Source organism: Labrus mixtus, chromosome 19, assembly GCF_963584025.1.
Source record: "Labrus mixtus chromosome 19, fLabMix1.1, whole genome shotgun sequence".
NCBI classification, from domain to species: domain Eukaryota; kingdom Metazoa; phylum Chordata; class Actinopteri; order Labriformes; family Labridae; genus Labrus; species Labrus mixtus.
The window spans coordinates 2,206,260-2,232,134 of record NC_083630.1 but is presented as its reverse complement, the minus strand read 5'-3'; the positions used below and the strand labels follow the sequence as shown (position 1 = coordinate 2,232,134).

At 46.4% G+C, this 25,875-nt stretch overlaps 2 protein-coding genes across 11 annotated transcripts in view; both read left to right on the top strand.

The window, feature by feature from the left end:
- Positions 1-7,884: 7,884 nt before the first annotated feature.
- Positions 7,885-9,208, top strand: prmt6 (protein arginine methyltransferase 6). The gene has a single exon (XM_061064512.1). It carries the CDS (start codon positions 7,938-7,940, stop codon positions 8,988-8,990), a length of 1,053 nt encoding a protein of 350 aa, XP_060920495.1. The 5' UTR covers positions 7,885-7,937; the 3' UTR covers positions 8,991-9,208.
- A 7,753-nt stretch (positions 9,209-16,961) lies between these two features.
- Positions 16,962-25,875, top strand: part of ntng1a (netrin g1a) — a 120,235-nt gene continuing 111,321 nt past the window's right edge. For 3 of the 10 annotated variants that reach the window (XM_061064352.1, XM_061064354.1, XM_061064351.1), the window contains exon 1: positions 16,962-17,312. The gene's annotated coding sequence lies outside the window, so the exon portion shown is untranslated. The remainder of the gene's footprint in view (positions 17,313-25,875) is intronic. The other 7 variants (XM_061064353.1, XM_061064356.1, XM_061064355.1 and 4 more) reach the window with 3 other exon arrangements.

Genomic DNA, 25,875 nt, shown 5'->3' with positions numbered 1-25,875 from the left:
CGTTACAGTCTGTTTACCTGCTGCAGACGTTACAGTCTGTTTACCTGCTGCAGACGTTACAGTCTGTTTACCTGCTGCAGACGTTACAGCCTGTTTATCTGCAGACGTTACAGTCTGTTTACCTGCTGCAGACGTTACAGTCTGTTTACCTGCTGCAGACGTTACAGCCTGTTTACCTGCTGCAGACGTTACAGTCTGTTTACCTGCTGCAGACGTTACAGTCTGTTTACCTGCTGCAGACGTTACAGTCTGTTTATCTGCAGACGTTACAGTCTGTTTACCTGCTGCAGACGTTACAGTCTGTTTATCTGCAGACGTTACAGTCTGTTTACCTGCTGCAGACGTTACAGTCTGTTTATCTGCAGACGTTACAGTCTGTTTATCTGCAGACGTTACAGTCTGTTTACCTGCTGCAGACGTTACAGTCTGTTTACCTGCTGCAGACGTTACAGTCTGTTTACCTGCTGCAGACGTTTCTTTTGATTCAGGTCCCTTCACTTCCGTCTTCAGTTATAATATCTGTGGCTGAACATGGCACAAAATCTTTGTCCGTCCAATCAGCGTCTTTAATTTCACCGCTCCATTTGAACTGTTGGAGGTTGTGCACAGATCGATGTGTGCAGTTACACACACAGACCTCAGCAATTAGCAGTTGTGCTAATGTGCTGAATGGATTTTCTGATTTGGTTGGAGGAAAGCAATACTGTACAGCTAAATCTCTCCGGCTGTCCTCAGTCAGCGTCTCCTCCAGGTCCTGAGCAGCTCGGCCTCTGAAGCCTTCGCTGTCACGTTGGTTTATGTTTTTTAAAGCGGGGACTTTTAAAGCTGGCTTCACACCGGACGATTTTCAAATCTTAACTGATTTTAAAAACATGGAGACCACAGACATGAGGACAGATTCAACAGATTTGTAATTTTATAATCCTCCTAACACACTCGGCACAATCGGGAGAACTCAGTCGGAGGGCAAGATTGTTGAGCTCTGACAAAAAAAATTTTTTTGTCTTGTTTACAGTCTTCTTTCAGTGTGTAGTTCAGCTCCGCCCCTCTTGCTTCCAACGTCATCACGTCAGTGGTGATGATTGGTCGGGTACCATTGTGAAGTCTGTCATGTCTGTCAAGTCCAGACACAATGTATGTCTCTGTGATCGTCTACTCTGACACAGTGAGCATCGTAACAGACAAAGAGATGGTGTATTGTAAGAGGCGTCACTTTGTTATAAATGTGCAGATTCAGAGAGAGGCAGGTGTGATCTGAGGTAGAAGAAGCTAACTCTGATACTTTAAACCAAATGTCCCTAAAGCAAAGCTCCAGTCTAATCCAGTCCCATAGATTCTTGTGTGTGTGTGTGTGTGTGTGTGTGTGTGTGTGTGTGTGTGTGTGTGTGTGTGTGTGTGACACCACCTCCTCCTCCTCCGTCTCTCCTCCTGTAGGAGACTCACAGTTCTTTAACAGAAAGTGAATCCTGCTTTCTGTCCTCCTGAAAGAGCATCGATTTTTACTTTGCAGCCCAAGGTCAGCGTGAGGAACAAGCCGGAGGATCTTATCGCCTCAGAAGTGCAGCTTTCTCTCTCTCTCTGTTTATCCAGGAGAGAAGAAACACAAATGAAGCTGTCTGATGTATGGTGACCTTCATCTGTGCAGAGCAACAAATAACTTCATGTTTAGACTGAGAGCGGCTTTGATTAAAGGAAAATGGAACAATGCTTCATGAGGGGACTTTTTATGGCTGCAGATAAACAGAGAGTCGGACATGTGCAGCTCTCAGCGGTAAAGTCTGACTTTTCTTCTGTTTGTGTTTTCACACTGAGAATAAGACTGAACATGCTGCCTCAGAGGGAATCAGCAGATAAAAAGCATAATTACTCCAAATGACTTCTTCCCCAAACAGAGAGAGATTTCAACTTGGCACAAAGTACGATCAGAGACCACATGAGTCTTAATGTCCACCGGGTGTTTTAACCACAGACTGTAAATATTACTGGACGCAGCCTGAGTGACGTCTCTGAGACGCCACCCGTTGGTTTCAGAAGCAGACTCTGGAGTCCCATCGATGGCGTTCTCCATGCTGGAAATGCTGTCTCAGTCTAACTTTCAGTCAACCTAACGACAGACTGAGAACTGGAGCTGAGGCGGGTTTTAAACCTCCTGACAAACCGTTACACCGCGCTCACCTGTCAATCAGGTCAGCTACATGCCTTATTGTGAAGAACTCTTATCCTTCATCAAATCAAAACTGATGAGTCATCAAAACATTCACCCCCGTACAGTGTGTGTCCATCGAGACATGAGCTAATCACACCTATTTGTTTTTTTGAACCAGGCTGTAAACATGTTCATCTCTGCTGTAAAAACAGGCTTTTTAGAATGGGTGTGTATGTGACTTCCTGTGCTTCTGCAGCCAGCCTCTAGTGGACACTCCAGGAACTGCAGGATTTTACACTTCAGCATCAGCTACATTTTTTAACATAAGATGTTGCTGCTTGATGGAGGGATGGAGTGACCCCCCCTCCGTAGCATCATCAGAGGCGTTACAGAGGAGAGACGGGATCAGCTGAGCCAGCGGGGGAGAACAGCGCTGTGTGTGTGTGTATGCATGTCTGACTGTGTGTGTATGTGGAGCTACCGCTGTTCCGTGGTTCTGCAATGCCAAAACACAATGTGACCTCACAGAGTGGGACGCAAATATTACGCCTTCATGGAAGCAATCTGAATGTACAAAGATGGCTGAAAAGGTCTTTTGAGTTTGGGGTCAGGTCGTTTTCAGTCTCTGGATAGTGGGAGAAAGATTCACCAGAAACATGACGGCCTGAGACTTTAGGAGTTTTATTTATGGACCTCTGAAGGAACATTTATCATCAATGACTTTTCAAATAACCTCCATTAACAAACAGACAATATTTCTGTCCTGCTAATTGCTCTGTGGGTTCATCATGAGTCAGCATAATTTAATCTAATTGCAGAGGAATGAAACTGATACCGACGTCTGCAGGGAGAGGATGGAAGCAATGAATTACCAGAGGTCTGGATTGATGGGATGAGATCCTGTAACATGATTGGTTGGAGCAATTGAAAGGAGGCAGGGTTGTGTGTGTGTCTGTGTGTGTGTGTGTGTGTGTGTGTGTGTGTGTGTGTGTCTATGTGTGTGTGTGTGTGTGTGTGTCTTGTGGTTGGTGGACTGTACAAACAAGGGGAATGGAAACAGCTGGTGCAGGAAATGTTTTGCTCCGATCGTTATACGTTTTTCTCTGATAAAACACACTGTGTCCATACAGAGAGATGTCAGAGCATGGAAGGAGATAACACACGCACGCACACGCACACACACACACACACAGACACACACAGACACACACAGACACTTGGAGAAGGCATCGAGATGCATCGGTGTGTGAAACAGTGTTTTGTCTGAGGATGAATAAAGTTTCCTCCGTGTGATCAGGTGAGGAGATGTAAAGTGTGTGAGGACGCTGCAGCTCTCCCACAGGTGAGTGAGATATCAAAGCAGCAGGTATTGATCTCTGAGGCCGGTCAATAAGGAGCCGGTGCAGTCTTGTATTTGTAGCTCAGCAGTCTGCCTTCCTTTGAAACAGGTAACCGTGGAGATAAAGCTGATGGCGCTGTGTGGAGGTGTGTGTACCACAAATAAAATCAGTGTAGTCGAGTTGAGGGAAGAATACTTCTCTTCTGATTTTATGTATTGCAATTCAACGTTATGATTTAATCCAGTTATTTTTTTAATCTATACATTATATGAGAACAGTGAGGCTCTGTGTCCACTAGCAACACGTTTTTGTGCTGGCAGCGTCCACAGCCTGAACTTCAGAGCGCAACGCTTGCTGTTGCTAGGTTACTAAAGTTGGCTCACAGACCGTCCACTTCCCTTTGTAGTGACTGTTAAGTCTGTTTTAAGTAACTCCTTATGCTTCATTTTATTCAAAGAAATTTCACCAAGAAAAGTAAAATGTAAAGGAATCATGTCCTGGTATCAGCAGCAGCTCTACACCCTCAAAGAGACGAGGCTATGAACCCATAGAGCCCGCCAAAAACACCTGAGGAAAAACAGCTGGGAGCGCCTGTGAACACACAGCCGCACTTCACAGGCGGCCAAATAAAATATCTGGGAAAAAAATTGATTTAAGCAATGTAAGATCGGGCCCACAGACTGTATAAAACATGGAGGAAGTCTCTGAGACGCCACCCATTGGTTTCAGAAGCAGACTCTGGAGTCCCATCGATGGCGGTCTCCATGCTGGAAATGCTGTCTCAGTCTAACTTTCAGTCAACCTAACGACAGGCTGAGAGCTGGAGCTGAGGCGGGTTTTAAACCTCCTGACAAACCGTTACACCGCGCCCACCTGTCAATCATGTCAGCTACACGCCTTATTGTGAATAATTCTTATCCTTCATCAAATCAAAACTGATGAGTCATCAAAACATTCACCCCCCCGTACAGTGTGTGTCGATCGAGACATGAGCTAATCACACCTATTTGTTTTTTTGAACCAGGCTGTAAACATGTTCATCTCTGCTGTAAAAACAGGCTTTTTAGAATGGGTGTGTAAGTGACTTCCTGTGCTTCTGCAGCCAGCCTCTAGTGGACACTCGAGGAACTGCAGGGTTCAGCATCCGCTTCATTTTTCAACACTGGAGGCTGCAGCTTGGATAAACCATGCATGGAGAAGAAAGTTATTTTAGTTTCATCGTTGTTGTTGTAAAAGTTGATATCAGAAGTCCCGCCCCCGCTTGACTGTGATAGGATGGTTAGAGACAGTAGCTCTGACGAGCCAGGTGGTGTTTAGAAAGTTGAACTATTTTCATCTGAGAGTGCTGTGACAAAAAACAGCTGAAGTGTTCTGCCGTGGTCGCATGCTGTTTGTGCAGGTGTACGTGTGTTTACATATGTAAGCATGCAAGGTGGCGTGTGTATGTCCTTGTGTGTGTGTGTGTGTGTGTGTGTGTGTGTGTGTGTGTGTGTGTGTGTGTGTGTGTGTAGCTGACAGGTCCAGTAACACTGACAGGACGCAGGCATTTCCCATGAGGCCGTGCATGCTGACAGCAGCTGGCCACGGAGAAGAACAGCTGCTGATGAGTTTCCCCCTTTATCTTTAAACCCCTTCAGACAACTTTCAGGATGAATCCTCCAACATTTTGAAAACATGCTCTCTCTACTATAAGACATGTGAAATATATGATTCAGTCTTAACACACACACTTTACAGCGTCAGGAAAAAGAGAAAAGTTTGTGATTGCACTCGTCATTGTCTAAAGGGATCGGGCTTCCACTCGAGGCCCCGGAAAGGAGGAAGCTGCTCCACTAAGTTCTGAGATGATCCTGGGTGCCTGCAGAGCGCCTGTTCATGACGCATTTAAAACATCTCAGTGAGATAGTTCAACGAACACGCTGACCTGACCACGGCTCTGCTGTAATGATGGTTGCTTGCAGACGTTTCCTCTGCATGAAAACAGACGTGTTGTCATTTTTACTAGTTTAAGGACGGAGGTAGAAACGGTGCCAGGCGTCTCAGTGGGAGCTGCTGTTGGCTGTGAGAGTCTGGCAGCTCTTTACCTGAGTGTGTGTGTGTGTGTGTGTGTGTGTGTGTGTGTGTGTGTGTGTGTGTGTGTGTGTGTGTGTGTGTGTGTGTGTGTGTGTGTGTGTGTGTGTGTGTGTGTGTGTGTGTGTGTGTGTGGACCAGAAACAGAGCCTGCAGACCCTCCTGCCAACCATCACAGTCTGAACTCCACAAACACAGTCTCTGTTTCACGCTCCGGTGAGCTCTCCCTCCCTCTGTAGGTTTCTCCTCTTTGTTACTGACCGCTCACACGTTTGTGTCCAGCTTTGCTGTCGGACTCTCTGTAGGATCACGTCGCTTCTTTACATTCTGTTTATTCTGTTTCTGGGCTGAAATAAGTGGAGAGAGGAACAGTATAGAGCGTCGGTGTTTACGACCAGTGTTTGGCTCATTTCCCTTGATGGCGGCTCTCCTCCTGCAGAAACATGTCCCCGTTTCATTCTGGATCACTTTGACAAGAGTGGATTATTAAATGCAAACATTTCTCTGGAGTGTCGGCGCTTTAATGGCAGCATTGGACACACATTTAGAAGAAGCAGCATTTCAATGAGAATGCACAAACACACTCCCACCTCTCCACCCACAAATCTCCTGCAGTATTTTCTTTCTTATTTCACATCTTCTCATTACAGCGTGCTGCCTATAGAACAACAACACGCCCAGCGCCTCACCATCTCTCTCCCCTAAACCCGCCGCTGCCTCCTCTCCTCTTTTCATCCCGATGAAATGGGATGCAGCTCCGTCTCATTTGTCCAGCATCTTCTGCCAAAGATCTCTGAAACAGACTGGAGACGCTCCCACGGGGACGAGGAGGAGCGAGGAGAGCCGAGCGGCAGCAGCAGCTGTGTTCAGACTGCCAGAAGTTTGTGCAGAGCTCAGAGAAAAACCAAACTGGTAATGATGGTGTTGTGTGCAGCAGCTTGTAACGATGTACACACTGGACTGGAGCGTCTTTATGTACGGAGCAGGACGGAAACTCTGACAGATGCTCACAAACAACGACGCTAAACACTCCAAAAATCCAGAGTACTTCCTTATTTATATTTCCAGCTGGTTTTATTTGTATGAAACGAAACAAAGACGTCTGTGAGGGTACAATGAGTCCTCTCAAATCTAGTTCATTTTGACGTTTTTGTTGTCATACCATAATGACAGTTTGAACATTTTCATTTAGGGGCGCTGCTGTCTGGTGGTTAGTGTGTGCGCCCCAAGCGGGCAGCATGGGTTCAAATCAGACCTGTGGCTCCTTTCCCACGTGTCGTCTGCTCCCCCCCCCCCCCCCCGCTCCCCCTTTCCCATGACCCTGATAACGGGCGTTACTTGAGTTTGAATGAAGCTTTTATGGACGTTCTTATATTTTCTCGGCATCCTGTTGTCACCTCATGAACTCTAGTATTTATGTTTTTCATGTTTCTAATGTTGACTCTAATGTCTCATGCGGCATTCAGGTGCTCCTCTGTCAGTTAAATATGATGTGTTCAGGTGCTCCTCAGATGGTCACACTTTCTGAGTTGGGAAGTCGTTCCTCCGACTTCAGTGTGTTCTCGTGTTTTCAGTCCGTAATGTGGGAATGTTGTAACAACAACAAACAGGATGTTTCAATGTCTCTGTTATGAGTTAAAGCGCAACACGTGAATTAATCAAAAGTGTACATTAACTAAACATCTTTCTCCCTCCATGTTGATGACAAATATGATGTCTAGTCTGCAAGTCACCAGATTCTTTCCAAGTTTCCGAGTTGTTGTTCCGACTTGAGCAGGCGTTCATGAACATTTTAGAAGTCGGAATCTTGTTTTTTCCGATGTGCCCGAAATCACGTGAATGCAGCGTTAGAGTCCGTGTTCTCTAAATGTTTCTCTTGGCTGCTAAACACATTTCCCCTCAGGGACAGGAAGTTGACTTATATCTCAAATTATTTAAGTTCTCTCTTCAAAAATGTGTAGTTTTTTTTAAATGAAACTTTACACTTCCATTGGGAAGAGAATCTTATGATGTGTGATTGTTTTTCTTTACGACTTTTTCATCTCAGTAAATATTTAAGATATTTCTTTTTTTTTATCTGAGAATACTGTCAGAATAATTTGTCTCTGCACTTTATTTATTTCATATTGTCACGAAATTGAACTCAGAGCAGAACTTCTGACGCTGCTCGATGTGGGAGCTCTAATTTACCACATTACTGTAGACCGTGAATGCAGCACAACTGCATTGCTCACGCTCGGTCCTGGGAGTTGTAGTTCACTTCATTGAGCTTCTGCCTGATTCATTTCGGTGTACGCGTGTTTAAGGACTACAAGTCCCATGTTCCACGAGGCGGGAGTAGCGGAACAACACAGAGCTAGCAGACTAACACAGAGGAGAAGATGTCTCATGTCGGGAAGAAAAGAAAAGTGGACAAAAGCGGACAGGACCGGCTTTACTTCGACAGCTACACCGATGTGACGATCCACGAGGAGATGATCGCGGATCACGTGCGCACCAACACGTACCGGATGGCGATCCTCCGGAACAGTGAGTTGATCCGGGGGAAGGTGGTCCTGGACGTGGGGGCCGGCACCGGCGTGCTCAGCATGTTCTGTGTTCAGGCCGGAGCGAAGAAGGTGTTCGCGGTGGAGGCGTGTTCGATCGCCGAACAGGCCGCGAACATCGTCCAGCAGAACAACATGGAGGACCGGATAGAGGTGATCCGGGGCACGGTGGAGACGGTGGACTTACCTGAGCAGGTGGAGGTGATAGTCAGTGAGTGGATGGGTTATGCCCTCCTGCACGAGTCCATGTTAAACTCGGTGCTGTTCGCGCGCGACAAGTGGTTAAAACCTGGAGGGTTAATCCTGCCGAACAAAGCCGAGCTCTACATCTCCCCCATCAGCGACCCGGTGGTCGAGGACCGGCTGCAGTTCTGGTACACCGTGAAGGACCGCTACGGTGTGGACATGTCCGGTATGTACGGTTTCGCCCGGAAATGCATCATGAACTCAGACATCGCGATGAACTCGGTGCACGTGGAGGACGTGCTGTCACATCCGGCCCGCTTCGCTGAGCTGGACCTGAACACAGTCAGCGTGGACGAGCTGAGGTCATTGAAGGGGAAGTTCAAGTGCGAGTCCTTCGGCTCTGCGGCCGTTAACGCCTTCTGCGTCCACTTCACGGTCACGTTCCCGTGTCCGGATAAACCGCTGGTGCTGTCCACGTCCCCGTTCAAACCGGAGACACACTGGAAGCAGGCGGTGCTGTACCTGGACGACGCGGTGGAGGTGGTGCAGGACACGGCGGTGAGCGGCGAGGTGTGCATGTACCCCTCGGAGGACAGCGGCAGACACATCTGTATCCACGTGGACTACACGATCGGCGAGGAGAAGAGACAGTCCAAATCGTTCTCCATTCCGGACTGGAGCAGTGAAGGCCACACGCAGTGAGGCGTTCAAGGACACGGTCGAAACAGCAGAAACACGCTGAAAAAGTTCCTCTCAGCTGATTCCTGCGCTCACCGTTTAATGTCCGCTAACAGATTGAAGATGAACCAGATGTTTGATGTTTGACAACTCTTTGTTTTTGTTTCCTGTTTTTATTTACACAGTGAAAGTGACGGGACGGTGAAGCTCTAACAATGTGAAATAAACGGTCAGAATCTGAACGGTCGTGTTGTTGACTTTTGATTTGTTGAGAGAGAGAGCGAGAGAGCTTCAGTGTCTGAGTGTGAACATTTAGTTTTATTAAACATTTGTTGATCACGACTTTAATGAATAAAAGTGATCCCGCGAACTCAAAAAGAATTGATGTGAAAATAACTTTCCGTCATCCTCATCACTTACACGTGTTTTTATATCACGCCGCCTTTATTTGAATCCTGGTCTAAAGCAGCGCTCCTTTGTGAGAGCTCATCCTCTGTTGTTGAGTTAGAAACATACATGATATTTTCAGTTCATCGCTCATTTCATGATGAGTAGCTCCGCCCTCTGTGGCGTCCTCGCGTCTCCTGTTTGTGCGTTAAAACCCTCAGAGGTCGTCCACTTCCTGTTAAAAAGATTGACTTTGTTACTCACGTTTTATTTCACAGACTTCTTCCAAGAGAAGACGCTCAGCGGTCAGACGATGTTTAAATTCTGCGTGCTCAGCAGGAGGACAGTCACGGTTAAAATGTTTTGAGTTCTTTAATTTTCTTCAGAGTTCAAATTTCTTCAGACTGTCTGAGACCGCCAGGGGAGACGAGCGGAGATCGAGTCATGGATCAGACCTCGTCAGACGCAGCATCCAGGTGAGGTCTGACTGAGCCGGACGGCGTGCAGTCAGACATGAGGCGGTCTGATTTCAGATGTTCATGAACTCATCATTGTCATCGTGTTTGATCCAAACTGTCGTCTGCAGACTCAAACAACAGAGGTACGGGTCAGGACATGGTGTGTTCTTAACAACAATGACAAACATCATTTAGAGCAGGGGTCTCCAACAGGTAGCTCGGGAGCTACTGGTAGCTCGCGGGCAGGTTTTCAGTAGCTCGCCTATAGGTTGACCGACTGGGTTAAAAACAAGTGTAGTAGTAGTAGTAATGTTTTCTTGGACATTGATGTGAATTTAAGATTATTGATAAGCATTGGTTTATAGCAATTTCACACATGTACAAACAGTAGCTTAATTCAGCTGATGTGAGCTATGTAAATAAATGCAAGCGATTTGATGCAAGTAGCCCTTGGCCACTTTCATTTTTTGAAAGTAGCTCTCAGATGAAGAAAGGTTGGAGACCCCTGGTTTAGAGTTTATTATGCACGACGTTCTCATAAATACTCTGTACACAACACATCTGTTCTCAGTGAGAGATTAAACCTACAGAGAGGTCACTTTGTTTGATTTGAAGGCGGGGTCAGTACTTTATGAAAACTCTCATTCAGCGGTGAGTAAACACTAACATCATCAGACATGTATGACGGCGGGGGTCGGCGGTATGAAACAAAATGAACAGATAAAAATACAAACATAAATAATCCAAACCGTATTCATCTTTACTTTTGAGAGCAGAACACGCTTCAGCTTCTCAGACTTTGCATTTTTTTTGCATATTTTTGTTTTACATCTTCTGTGAAAAAAGGGTCGCACACAAAGAGCGAGTTAGTGATTGAATAAATAACATGATGAACTCAGACTTTCTAAACTCTAAATGAACCATTAAAAAGTCTGACTTTTAATTAAAGAAGAAATTTATAATATTTAAACTACTTAAAGTGCATAATGATCATTTTATGTGTGTGGGTAAAGGATGTGTCTGTGGGACAGACTGCTGTTTTTAATTTAGGATTGAAAAAGTGACTCAGGTCAGACTGAAGACGGACACATACATCATTATCCAGAAGCTAAAGGTCAATGATGAGGGCTACAATCAAACATCTAGAGGGAGAGAGAGAGGGAGAGAGGGAGAGACAGAGGAGAGAGAGAGAGAGAGGGAGGCAGAGAGAGAGGGAGGGAGAGACAGAGGAGAGAGAGAGGAAGGAAGAGAGAGAGAGAGACAGAGGAGAGAGAGAAAGAGAGAGGGAGGAAGAGAGAGAGGAGAGAGAGAGAGACAGAGGAGAGAGAGAGAGAGAGGGAGGCAGAGAGAGAGGGAGGGAGAGACAGAGGAGAGAGAGAGAGAGAGGGAGGCAGAGAGAGAGGGAGGGAGAGACAGAGGAGAGAGAGAGGAAGGAAGAGAGAGAGAGAGACAGAGGAGAGAGAGAAAGAGAGAGGGAGGAAGAGAGAGAGACAGAGGAGAGAGAGAGAGAGGAAGAGAGAGTGAGAAAGACAGAGGAGAGAGAGAGAGATACAGAGAGAAAGAGAGAGGGAGGAAGAGAGAGACAGAGGAGAGAGAGAGAGGGGGAGGGAGAGAGAGAGAGGGAGGGAGAGAGAGGGAGGAAGAGAGAGAGGGGGGGAGGGAGAGAGAGATGGAGGAAGAGGGAGAGAGGGAGAGAGGGAGGAAGAGACAGAGGACCTGAAGAAGGACCCCCTGAAGGCTGATCCACATGAACAGGTGAAGTTCATCCAGATGGAGAAACAGAAACTCTTCTCCTTCAATGGATGTATCCAGAGTAGTTTCATGATCTCTCTCGTGTGTGATTCTGCTTCATGACTTTGTATGAGCTCGCTCAGATCCTTGTTTCCAGCTCGTCCTGTGTCTCTGTAGTGAGCAGGGTGAAGCAGATCCTTTCAGGCTCTACTGGTCACTCTGGAACTTGTTTTTTGTTAGAGAGGCAGACAGAAGTGAAACCCTGCACAGCGTGTGTGTCTCTCTCCTCGGTGTCTTCACAGAGAACAGAAGCTGCAGACTCTGATTCACACTGCTGCATGCACGGCCACTCTCTGCCGCTGAATGCTAAACTAATTGTGATCCACTCCTGCCCGCCATGATTTGAAAACCATTAGAAACAAGTGTTGAGACTCAAAATGGGATTATTTGTCTCATTTTGCGCAGCAATTTACAAGCCAATCAATATCAATGTGCTTAATCGAAGTGATTCCAGGGCGAGTCAGACGGAGACGCAGCAGAGACCCCAGCTCAGAGAGCGGGGGGGGGGGGGGGGACATCTCAGACACTTATTCAGAGCTCGCCTTCCAACTTTCAGACTATGAACGTCATAATTACTGAGGAGCAGCTCAGCGATGGATGATTATATTTATCAAAGTTATCATTCAGAGCCTCGGAGAGACTTTAAAGCTTCTTGTATATCTGAGTTCTATCAGAGGGGATTCTGACATTCTCAGACTCATTTAAACCCAAAGGAAACAAGTCTTCTGTTTTCATGTGCACGTTGTTGTCTCGATTGTATCCTTCCGATGTTTCATCTACCGCAGCAAAAAAACAACCCAAACCGTGTTCTCCTCGTTCCCCCTGTCGGCTCTGACCATAAATGAAAACCGCAATACATCATACAACCTGCTGATGAAGCTGGACGAGAACTCAGTCTGATGCTTCTGTTTGTTTGTCCTCACTTTATGAAGAGACTCTCTGATTTCTGATCCTTGTTACTTCACTGCCCGCAGCGCTGCAACCAAACACTGGACTCCAGATCATTCAGGAGCAGAATCTAAAGTTAGAAGGAGGACATACTGGCTGCTGCATTGTTGTCAGAGAAGCCAGCACTTCAACATAGCATGTTTCATTAATGTCTGATCATATAGTAAGATACCTTTATCATTTCACTCTCTACACATCTCAATGATTGGACCTTTAACAGATCAAATGAGCTCAGTCTTATTTTCAGTTTTTATTTCAGACTAAATGCATCAAACACGTCCTCAGGACGACTCTCTGTGGAGCAGAAAGACAAAACAGATCTTCCAGAATAAAAAATATAAAGATATCAACTGAACTCTGAGGGCGTGCAGTTATGAGATGTTTGTGTGATGCTGGTGATGTTTGTCCTTGAGCTGTCGGCCTGTCAGGAGACGAGAACACAGCGTACAGATCCTCACATCTCTGATGACCACTGCTTCTACTGGCCGACTGTACGGCTGAACAACACACACCACATGTTAAATTCCTCTTTATCCCTGAGACACAAAACAGCTGTCCTTAAAACGACAACAGTCTGTGGCGATCACAACAGAAGGAAATGCAGAGATGTAAACCAGCTGACCTGCTGCAGATGGATCTGTGTGTTTCACCTCTGTATTACACTGACCCCTCTGTGACCAAACACATGAAATATGGATTAAAAAATTCAACCAGAGGAATAAGAATGTGCATGACGTGATTTAGAAAGAGATAACTGTCAGTCAACTTTGAAGCCTGTTTTAAATTCCTGCAGAAACCACTTCCTGTTCGGACCGTGAAACTCTGTCTGGTGTTAAACTGGTGTTAAAATCCAGATCCAGGGGAGAAATAATTCAGTGCCTTTCTCTGGAGCTCATTTTTCGATCTCTGCCCGGCACACAGGATCTAATCATGGCCGCTCATTCATCCTCGTATGCTAATGACACCGTGAACAAGCCAATAAGATTCAATTCCGCCCGTCGCTTACTGTAACCAATACTCCTGTCAGCACATCCTGTGAGGACACTTTGGGAACATGCTATTGACTGAAGCTAATTTGGTGCTTGAACCCCCCCTGAGAGGCGGACATCATTTCTCCGGAGCCTGCAGGCCTCGTCATTTATCATCATTAGCATTAGCAACAGGATCGCTAACACGGCCCGCTCTCTGGGCTTTTCTCAGTGCTGACAAAACGGAACTCTTCTTTCAATGAAAACGTCCTCTGAGCCGTCAACCTCTCACACGGTCATCCAGTCGAACGCAACGAGTCGTGACTTCATGGACCGACAGACACACACACACACACACACACACACACGCACACACACACACACACACACACACACACACACACACACACACACAGACACACAGACACACACACACACACACACACACACACAAACAGACACACACACACACACACACACACACACAGACACACACACACACACACACACACACACACACAGACACACACACACACACACACACACACAAACAGACACACACACACACACACACACACAGACACACACACACACACACACACACACACAAACAGACACACACACACACACACACACACACACACGCACACACACACACACACACACACACACAGACACACAGACACACACACACACACACACACACACACACAGACACACACACACACACACACACACACACACAAACAGACACACACACACACACACACACACACACACACAGACACACACACACACACACACACACACACACACACACACACACACACAGACACACACACACACACACACACACACACACAGACACACAGACACACACACACACACACACACACACACAAACAGACACACACACACACACACACACACACACACACACACACACAAACAGACACACACACACACACACACACACACACACACACACACACAGACACACACACACACACACACACACACACACACACAGACACACACACACACACACACACACACACACACAGACACACACACACACACACACACACACACAGACACACACACACACACACACACACACACACACACACCTGCACACCGCCTGTTAAGAAAGTAAATCCCAAATCACTGGCTGGGGCACGTAAATCTGAACGGGATGAACCCGATTCACAATCAGGCCGAGGCAGCCAGCTCGCACTACAAATCCACCACACTCTGTCCCCCCCCACACACACACACACACACACACACACACACACACACACACACACTCCCCCCTCCTCCCCCTCCTCCCTGCTAATCCTTTTTCAATCATGCACTTTTGGGATTATGCCACTATGTAATTCTTCTCAGGTATTGTTTTATAACTTAATATGATATATTTGAGTGTGTGTGTGTGTTGTGGGGGAGAGACGGGGGGTGGTGGGGGGGGTGAGGGGTTTAGGTTGGGGGTTTAGGACGCAGTGATAAGCAGCAGAGGTCTGCAGGAGGCAGATTGGAGGCTGAAAGAAGAGATAACAAAGTCTGACAAGTCCAAATGGAGCAGGTGCATGAAGGTGCTCACACTGACCTTTATCCAGTCCTTTCAAAACTTCCCAGAATGCAATGTGGACCCTGGCTTTGTCCTGAGAGAGGGTCCGGTGTCTCCCCTCCCTGGAGAGGTTCAGAATGAAGTCTTGATTCTCTTTGTTTAAATCAACAACATGTTTTCACACAATGCTCAGCTGAACAGTGTAGGCAGGCTGCTCCGGGAATCTTCCTCAGTCTGTTGTTCACACACCTCATGGCGGGGACGGTTCCTGTGGGAGGGGAGGGGCCACATGACGTAAAAGGAAAGACACGGAACACAGACCAACGCTATGGGGACAGTTTCTGTCGTTCAACATTTTCACGCTATCAACAAAGAGAGCAGAATCACTTCAGAAGATTTGAGATTGTCTGATCTAGTACTGATTCTGTTAAAGTCTACAGTCCCTCACGTCCTGTTTCCCACAATGCAAAGCGGCAGGTCAGAGGTCGAAACAACAGATAGCAGCGTCCATAGCGGCGTCTGACGTCAGCTGGGCTGTTGTTTACTTCCTCATTCCAAGACCGGAAACCAGTTAGCCGGGCCTGGTGTACTGCAGAGTAACCACCGACTGGAGGTCAGAGGTCAGACTACTGTCACATGTAGGCACTTTAGAAAACAGCCAGAGTGTCCTTATACTATCACATGCTCAGAACATGCCGTGCATCCTGCAGAAGTCGCTCTCAGACGTTTGTTCACCTCTTCTTCAGGTCTGATGACTCGGCTGGATTGGGCTTCAGAAAAGTAAATTGAGAAGGAGCTTCAACGCGATATTTCTCTCTAAATAACCCTCCCCCCATCATAGATGTTTTAAGTTGTTGTCAGTTACAGGAACCATAAATCGACATTCAAAACTTGAGGTCTGTGTTGTACTACGTTGGAGACTTTCACCTTCTTTTGAAAAAAAAAACTTTTATCAGTCAAGGATTTATGTTATTCTTGTCAGACTGAAGAAGAAAACCATGAGATTTGATGGAGCAGGAATTTGTTACGAAATGAGAAAAACCTTTTCCTTCTTGTGTTCACACACAGAGCTGTTCTCAGTGAACTTTAGTAACATGTGAGGTCGTTGTTGAAGAGCCTCTGAGCCTTTTCACGCTCTCTTTGTTCACACGGTCGCTGTACAAACTGCAGCCTGTTTTTAAGGCCTTCAAGAAACGACAGCTTCACGGCTGCATTGTGAGGGAACATGAAATCCTGTGTCATTGTATTGAGTCAATAAGTGGGGATTAAATGTGCTCCATGGTGGCTCTCTCTTGTCACTGAGCGAGTTAGAGGAGGAGGTTCATGTCGGGGAAGTTGGCCCCCCCGGCTCTCAGAGGAGGAGACAGAGAGGAGCTGAGTCCTCCACCTCAGTCAGATCTGAACCCTCCAATCCTCTGCTTTTATCTGCAGGCTCTGGATGAGTTTATTAATCAATATGACTCAACTCATCCTGGCATGTTTTTAACATCTCTCTTTGCTGCAGGCGGCTCAGATGGAACAGCTCCTAAACGGGGACAAGTCAGCGTCACATTTTCTATTTAAAAAAAGGAACAGTGAAAACATGATTGTGCCTCTTCAATTCATGTCTCTGATGCAACTCTTACCATAAATCTTCCATGAAGGCTCCATCTCTCTTACTGCCTATTGAAATGATTCCTCTCTCCGAGTAATCAGAGTAAACCCAACAGAAACATCCTGCTAATAAACTCATCATCACAAATGTGCATCAAGTCACATTTAAGTGAAGATAATAAAGGAGCAGTCTGGGGTGTTTGCCCTGAGCTGCGACTCTCAGGCTTCAGCAGAGAAACAAAGTTGAGGTGAAAGTGAGCTGTCAGAGGCTGAGCGGCTCATTGTGTGTGAGAGCAGCGAGTCTGTCCGCTCCTCTCTCTCTCTCACTCTCTCTCTCTCTCTCTCTCTCTCTCTGCGGCTCTCTGTGGTCACACCTGGAATCTGATTTTAGATTTTTTTTAAATCTTTACATTTGGAGGATTTTCTTTTCTCTGCTGTGTCCGTGTCTTTATGACGTCGCCTGTACCGGGAGCTCTCCTTCCTTCCCGGAGCTAACTGGTCTCTTCCTCGGTGAGTGTCCGCTTCCTGCGCCACGCCGAGATGTCCCGTTTCAAAGCGGATTAATGTGGCTGCAACAGGCGACATGGCGGGCTGTCCCCGTCGGAATGAAGCACTGAAGACCCCCAGAGAGGTGAGACGCTCCTGCAGCTCTGTTCTTTCTCATTCATTCATCTTTTCCACCGGGAGCTCGGGCGCGTAAACTTTGGAAGCCTAGCTGCTGCAACGCGCGCAGAGAGAGAGTGTGTGTGTGTGTGTGTGTGTGTGTGTGTGTGTGTGTGTGTGTGTGTGTGTGTGTGTGTGTGTGTGTGTGTGTGTGTGTGTGTGTGTGTGTGTGTCCGTGTCCAAAATGTGCGTCGTGATCAGAGAAAAAAAGGGGCAGATATTGTGAGAACAGATGCTGTTTCATCATTAAGTTCTGCCCCTGCTCCATGTGTGGAACTGTACTCATTAACAGGAGACACGTTAGGTGCGATAACGAGGAAGAAACCGGGTAGCTGTGATCCCGTGAGTGTGCTTTGTTTCTGAGACTATAACCTGCTTTATTCTAACACCTCACCTGTACCAGAGTGTGTGAGGCTGCAGCTCTGTGTGGACACTAAATCTCTCATATCTAAGTCATGCTTAGTACATTAAACAGCTCATCTCGTAAATCTACAAACAAACATTTGCTGCAAAAATGACACTTTACGCTACATTCCTTCATTTCTTTCTTTCTTTATTCCTTCTCTCCTTCCTTCCTTCCTTCCTTCCTTCCTTTCTTTCTTTCTTTCTTTCTTTCTTTCTTCCTTTATTGCTTCTCTCCTTCCTTCCTTCCTTCCTTCCTTCCTTCCTTCATGTCATTGCTGCATGTCTGGCTGGTTTCTCACGGCGCGTGGAGGTGCTGGGGGTCAGGGCCTGTAATTATCGACACATTGAGCCGCGCAGAGGTTCACCTGTGCGCCAGGTGTCGTGACCTGTCTGCTGCTAAGAGCCTCTCACTCTTTGTGTTAATCAATGAAGGTGTGAGGAGACATTGCAGGTGTGATCACGCGCGCTCTGTTCTGGTTGGAGGTTTAACTGGAGGATGAAAAATGTATGAAACTGAAATCATTTTAATTCAGCTCAACCAGGTAGATACAATGATTAATAGGAGACGGCCCCTATAATTTATTTATTGATGTATCTATTGAAATGGCACCTTCATGTCTTCATGGTACTATTATTTTATTTTATTTTATTTAAACATTTACATTTTAATTTACAATAAATCCCTTTTGGAACAAAAATGCATCTGTTAAAATTCTAAATTTGATTTGAAGCTACGAGCTTTCAGTTCTTGAATAATTACGCACTTGGTTGTGTCGAGATGTTGTCAGTGAGGGACAGAAATAAAACGCTTCACCAGTTTCAGTATCTTTATTTTTATTTTATTTCTGCGCACACTTTGGTTTGGATGCTCGGTGATCATAAAGCTTGGCTAAGAGAATTTCCTCCCTCTGTTTTTCCCGAATTCATCCCTCCTCTGAGACTAATAAATCCCACATTTATTAGATAATTTATCGCGATCTGGCGCCTCCGGTGAACTCCACAAGCAGAGGTTCAACTGGAGGCGATCCTCCTCCCTCACTGAGCTCCTTTAACGGCTCCTGAAAGAGGAGGACGGGGTGTGTGTGTGTGCGTGTGTGTGTGTGTGTGTGTGTGTGTGTGTGTGTGTGTGTGTGTGTGTGTGTGTGTGTGTGTGTGTGTGTGTGTGGAGACTGGAGACTGGAGGCTGGAGGGGTGGGGAGAGAAACCATAGGTGTACTGAGTGTGCGTCTCATCTAATCGAGCCACGGAGTGTGTTATCCTCCCGTCATCTCCGGCGGGGTGGTCGGTGCTGCTCGTTGCGGTTCTGCTCGGCGCGGTGCGGGGTGACGTGACGTCCAGGAGAAGTCGACGCGGATATTGTGAGTCTAATTGGGGAGATTGTTGTCCCTGCTGAGTGGCTGAAAGCGATCAGAGCAGAGAGAGAGGTCCGCGTTGAGAGAATCATAAAGAGGAGGTGAAAGTTTGTTTTGCAGCTCCTGGCTTTTGTTTCCGCGGACATCACGCGTGATGGAGTGACACCTGGAGAGAGGATGATGGACACTTTGGCACCCCCCCGCACCCCGCACGAGGTGCGGTGCTGACCCAGCCCCCTGGACGCTCATCACTCATTTGTTTTGAAGCGGCAGGAAAATCCTCCTGTGATCGTTTTCTTTTACAAACAGCTGAGAGATGGTGCCGACGTGCGCACTCATCACGTTCCCGTTCAGCAGCGCGTCTTAAAGAGCTTCATTCTTCATCCAGGGTCACTCTGAGCTCGGAACTTGTTGAACGGACTTAACGGGCAGGGGGACGTACTGGAGGGGCTTTCAGGACATGTAAGTATTTTACTTTTATGGAGAGTTAGATCGTTAATCAGACTGCTGTTGAGACTTGTTGTTGTGGTGTGACTTGGCTGTGGCCTGTCCCTGATTATTTTCTCCTGCACAGATCAAGAGGAGGGCTGAGTTCAAATTATTTTTTTCTTCTATATAAACTCCTGAATCAGCTTCTAAGACTCCTCTAATACAATATTTTAATATTTACACGAGGCGACCGTGAATGCATCCTAAACTTCACATCATTCCTGCAGGTCATCTCTAGAGGCGCCCCCTGGTGGAGCTTATTACCTCATCGTTGACTGTTTATCATAATGCATAATTACATTAGTGTCATGCTGCTTCCTTTGACACGTCATGCACGAGAGGCCTGTTCCTGCTGGATTCTTCTTCTGTGCACAAACTGATCCATGTTTTTAGCCCCGCATGCACAGTGTCGACTGTTTTTACACCACACTCCTCGGCTTAGCGTGCATTTTAGTTTGATTATTTTAACATTTATGATCTGAGGATTCACATATGCTACCACCTTGTCCTGGATTATATCTGTTAATGATCCCTTTAAGGGCGTGCTAACTGCTAAAAACTGTTATCAATGCTCATGATGGCTGCCGGGTTCAGAGCTCAGAAACCGACTGAATGCATTAAAATAATGTTCATTTAGAAACATGATTACATCCGTTCAGTTGCAGGATTTTCCACTTCTAAATTCTAAATTCTAAATAAGCTAGAGATCTTATTAGATTTAAAGTCTAAGCACTATGTCCATGGTCTTTGAATAAATCCGTAGATATGAGAACAAGTGATGTGCAGCTGTCTCTTTAAAGCCGCCCTGATGTTTTGCAGCTCTACCTGTGCAAGCTCATTCTTCAGAGCTAAAGTGGACGCTTGGAGTCGACATGTCACCGTGGCTGCAGAATAATGTGCCAGCAGCCTTTTAGGAAAAGTGTCTTTAATAATGCATAAGGTGTTCCCGTGTCGCAAAGACAAGCATGCTTGGTGGCTGAGAGGAGGGAGGTAGGGAGGAAAGGGGGGGAGGCGTGATCTTGTCTCACTGTCTCATTGGGCGTTCCCCTGCACTGATGTGGCGCTGGAGTAACTGACGCCCGAGGATGTTGAGCTCGACTCGGGGCAGCTTGGCCACAGTCACCCTGTCAGAGGAGCCGCTCTGCACACACAGAGTGCATGTGGCAGCTCCAGCAGCAGCTCCGGGGAGGGGGGGGAGACAGAGGGAGTGATAGAGGGTTGTGGCAGCTGGTGGAGGCGAGTGAAGCACATCCTCAGCAGTCAGGGAGTCGGCCTTCAGAGGCCTGACCTGTCGGCTGCAGCAGCAGACTCTGGGTTTCAGACACGTGGAGTCAGCGTGATGAGTCCAGCTCTGACACACTGAAGCAGGGGGTTACAATCAGATATATGTTGAGAACAACCTCTGCACAGCTCATCACACGGCAGAAATAGCTGCTACCATTCATCTGCAGTTTCCGTCTTTCACATGAAGCACACCTTGGAGGATACGCCCACGTCAGACTGCAAAGTGTTGTTTCAGCTGCTGCTGGGCGTGTTCTTGATCTTGTTCTGAAAACACAGCTGCACGAAAGAGGAGCTGGAACTGATTATTCTCTAGAGATGATGAGAATTTATCATGAAATAATAACATGGCGGATAAAAATGTGTAAATGTGTATATTGGTAAGGCTTAGTATTTGTATATTTGGGGTTAGTATTACTGATGTTAGGCAGCTACAGGCCTGCTCTAACAGTATTTTGTTGTACTTGTACAGTGACAGTAAAGATATCTGATCACTGTGCACAATGAGAGTCTTGGCCTTAAGATTAATTTTATATATATTTATATGTAAAGTATTTTTTGATATTAAAATATTGGACTGAATATTTGTAGCTGTCTTGCTTTTTGTGGTTTGTCAGGGAAAGAGAGACAGAGACAGAGAGAGAGAGACAGAGAGAGAGACAGAGAGAGAGACATAGAGACAGAGAGAGAAAGAAAGAGGTAGAGAGAGAGACAGAGAGAGAGAGAGAGAAAGAAAGAGAGAGAGAGACAGAGAGAGAGCAGCTGTTTATTCGTGCCAACTGGAACTATTTTATATCATTTATATAAAAAGAAGTAAAAAAAACTTTGGGACTCTGCTCCTATGAGTCATGAAGAAGTTCCACATTTTTACCCGTTAAGATTGTGCACCGACCAGAATGCACAACAGGAAGTGAACGATTGATCGTTTAGTTTTGTTTTCTGTGAAGAACCCAGACTGGGTTAGAGGATTATTAAACATTAAATGACAGAACTTTAAAGGAATACGTACTGTGTGGTGGTGGGTTGTGTTATTGTGCAGACGATGTCTGAATGCTTGGGGGGGGGGGGGGGGGGGTACATGCTAACTTTAAAGAAGAGGAAGCCTGACACTGAAATGATCTTAACCCGAACACAAGCTATAGAAACAAGCTAAATTCATGCTAGCAGCACCCTGACTGAGATGTTTTATGATCTTTGCACTAATTAAGAATTCAGATTTTAAAAATCTTGATATGAAAACTAAGCAAACGTAAATAAACTTTATTCGTAAGTCTGTTTCATCCAGTCAGGATGCTCCTCACACCTGTAGTGTTATCACATGTTCAGATGTTTATCGGTGTCAGACTAAATAGAATAATAATCCAGATCATATTTTTTTTACAGTTCCTCCCAGCTCTGAATCGCCCCCCTTTCTTAAGAGAGTCTCCTTAAGCTTTGCTTTTTCTACTTAGTGTGTGTGAGGGGAGAGAGAGCCTCTGAAACATGAACACGTCTAAATTAATAAAATCCTTGCAGGGTGAGACAGTTGTTATGGCTTTCATTTTTATTTCATGCAGGTTTCACAGACAGCTAATAATTTATCATATCAGAGGTGGAAAACAAGCCTCAGTTTGAGTCTGAAGTGAAACCACCTCAGCTCTGATTCCTTCTGCGGCCGCCGCCCCCCCCTCCAACCACCGCACAGCGTCACTTAAGAAGCTGTCAGCTCACCCCTTCATACCTGTCGTCATTATTAAAAGATCACAAGCCTGCCGATGAAGGCGGCGACATTTAAAGAAGAAGCAAACCGCTCTAAGTGACGGGCTGACTGGGAGGCGAGCCCCAGGGAAGCGTCGTAGGCGTCCTTGCTGCTACACGCTGCTCCAAGCTCACGCTGGCTGTCATGTTTGCAGGGCCACACTGCGCTCCGTATGTTTATTCATGAGGACAGACGCCCTATTGGCAGGTTGTTAACAGGACAGATTAGGGATTCTGGAGCGGCAGGCGGAGGAATGTGGTGAGAGGAGCATGGAGAGCAGGCAGGAGGCTGTTTTTACTGAAGCCGGGCCAGCTTCTATCTTTATCTATCTTTCATCTGTTTCTCTCTCCTGTGCTCAGCGAGGCGCTGGTGGAGAATATGAAACAGGTAGAGTGAGAAAAGATGAAAGTCTGCAGAGACAGGACAGAAGCAGGGTCAGAAATCGTCCTTGAAAGTGAATAAAATGCGTGAAATTAAAAATGAAAAGGAGGAAAATAGGCAGGACATCAGTGGTAACCTTGTAATCATTCCACCTTCCTCTGAGCTCAGCTCTGCCTCCTCAGCTAAAGAGGACACCTTTTACATTTTTGGGACAATTTGTCAAACTGCTAAATATTGGTGGAGGTGAGTTAGTACCGCCCCCTGTGGTCGGCCCCAGGAGATTTGAGAAGATTATGACATGATCATTTTTTTCAGTGCAGCCTGGTTGAGAGGAAATGTGATTTTTTGATCTAAAGGAGGACGGAGATGGAGTCAGGAGCAGCAGAAGGAAACAGACTTGAGGTTAGAGAGAGGAGCAGGCGGGTTGGAGGGACGCCCTCCTTGTTTCTGCTCGTCGGATGATTTGCATGATTTAAAAGTGTCTCCCTGTAGTAGTAGAGAGTATCTCGGAGGATATGCATGTAACATCTCCCCGGTGGTTTTGCAGAAACACTCAGTGATGCTCGAGCAGCCCCGGAGATGAAATGTAAGCGGACACGGAGGAGGGTGTGTTCTCAGGAAGTGGTCGGCGGTGAGGGGGGGTGTTTGGTTGGGCGTGATTGAGTAAGCAACCAAATGAACCCTCGGCCGGGTGGTCTGGATTAAATAGTGATTAAATATAAAAAGCAGCTGTGACTGGTCTGTACCTGCAGGCAGCTGCTGAGGGCACACCTCACTCAGCATTCAAATATTTGACCTGAAGTCACAAATATATTTTTCTCTATTTGCAAATCTGCAGCATAAAAAATATTTGTAGTGCGGACATATTAAAATATGTACGTCCAGAACATGTTTGAGCCTCAGAGTGAAGGAAGCTCCGCCCCTTCAGTGTGAACACAGAGCTCAGAACAACAAACCCAGAGGGAGTTAGACTTCATGCTCTTCTTTGCTAACTGATATATGCAGTAAAGATATATTTGATATCTGCTTTTTAAAGGTTTGATATGTTGCACTTCACGGTGCATTAACAATCTGCTGTCCAAACACAACGTGTCTGCATGAACGCCACAGGGCGAGAAAATAATCAGATCAGCACTCCAGTGGCCACTGGGAGACGTTTTAGTTCATGTCACTAACAAAGACATCACCAAGAAAGAAAAGGACTTAGAAAAGTCTCTTGTGGGGCGCTGGTTGCACAGTGGCTAGTGTGCTAGCCCCATGTATGGAGGCTGTAGTCCTCCAAGGTGCCCATGTTCAAATCCCACCTGTGGCTCCCTTCCTGCATGTCAGAAAAGTTTGCAGACTCAGTGTCTGACTCTCAAATGGAAGAGTTATAGAGTCTGATGGCCACAGGCAGGAATGACCTTCTGTGGAGTTCTGTGGTGCATCATGGGAGATGAGTCTGTGTCCAGCACGTCGTTGAGGGATGAAGGACTTGTGACAGCTGATGTAGGTACGTTGTGAGGACACCAGAGGGATCGAGACTCTGGGTGGGCGTCTCTTGGTTGCTGTCTGACCCTGTGTTTCCTCTATTTAGACAAAGAAACACAGAGGAGGGGGGGTTTGGGGGGAGGGATGTGAAAGACGTGGTCTATGTTAATGAAACCAAACACCTTATTTGATCATTTGAAAATCTCTAAAAGAACATTTGTATTCTTTGTTGTCTGCTTTACCTTCATCACACTAACAGACTGTTCGCCCTGGTGTTTCATATTTGATTTTCCACATACTGAAACACCTGCAGGCTTATACCACCGTTAAAGGTGAGAATATCATCAACAGATCGGTCGTGTTCAGGATCTCTTCTCACAGGAAACAAGACACACATTAAATCCAACTCTTCGATGGGTTTCCCTGCCGCCTCTCTGTGTTCCTGTAAGTGTTTCTGTGCGTGCACACTCTGCACTAAATATTTCTGTACCTGGAAGACGTTCAGACTCTTCCCCCTCTCGTCGTGTCCTCAGACGGTGATCGATGGTCGCAGGAAGCGTCCTGCGCTAAAATAAACTCTGTTTTCTCACTTAAAATGCACATCCACACTTCTTCCATCTGCTCCCCTCTCCTCCTCCCCCCCACAGGGTGACGGAGGGGTTATAAGGGGGGGGGGGGGGGGGGGTCTGTGATCTCTACGGCTTGTTACCGAAGACTCGCCGGCGCTTGTTGTCTCATTATCCGCGACTCACACCTCTCTTTATCCAGAGGTTACACACACACACACACACACACACACACATTCACACCTCTCTTTATCCAGAGGTTACACACACACACACACACACACACACACACACACACACTCACACCTCTCTTTATCCAGAGGTTACACACACACATACACTTCTCTTTAGTGGCGTCCTTAACGTGGTGATATTATGTCCCTTAATGGGAACAGGGAGGCTGGAGTCAGGAGTTCTCTGGGTAATTGGTTGCTTCTTCACCTGCTGACATCTCCCCCGCTGACATTCCTACATTTTACATCGAAGGAGCTTCATTTCTTTTTCCTTAAACCCTCTCCTCGACCCCCCCTCCTCTGGTTTAACATCCTCTCACTCCATATTCTTCTGCCTAATTGAATCCCACATCTTCCCCTCCACATTTTTATGAACCCTGCGATAGAAACCGTCCAGAGTCTAACGTCTAACTATCAGCTGATCTCTCCGTTGTTTTAACACGTCTTCACTCTCACGTTACACAAACTTCCTCACTGTCACACATTTTGTTCTTGCCGGAATCCAGACGTATGAAAGGTGCGGAAAAAATCTGATGAATGACGCCCTCCTCTTTAACGCCGCCGTGAGACGATATAAATATCAAAGATGGAAACGATCTGAACTCATGGACAGGGT

Coding starts and splice junctions, on each gene's coding strand:
- prmt6 (XM_061064512.1), top strand. CDS start 7,938: ATGTCTCATGTCGGGAAGAAAAGAAAAGTGGACAAAAGCGGACAGGAC.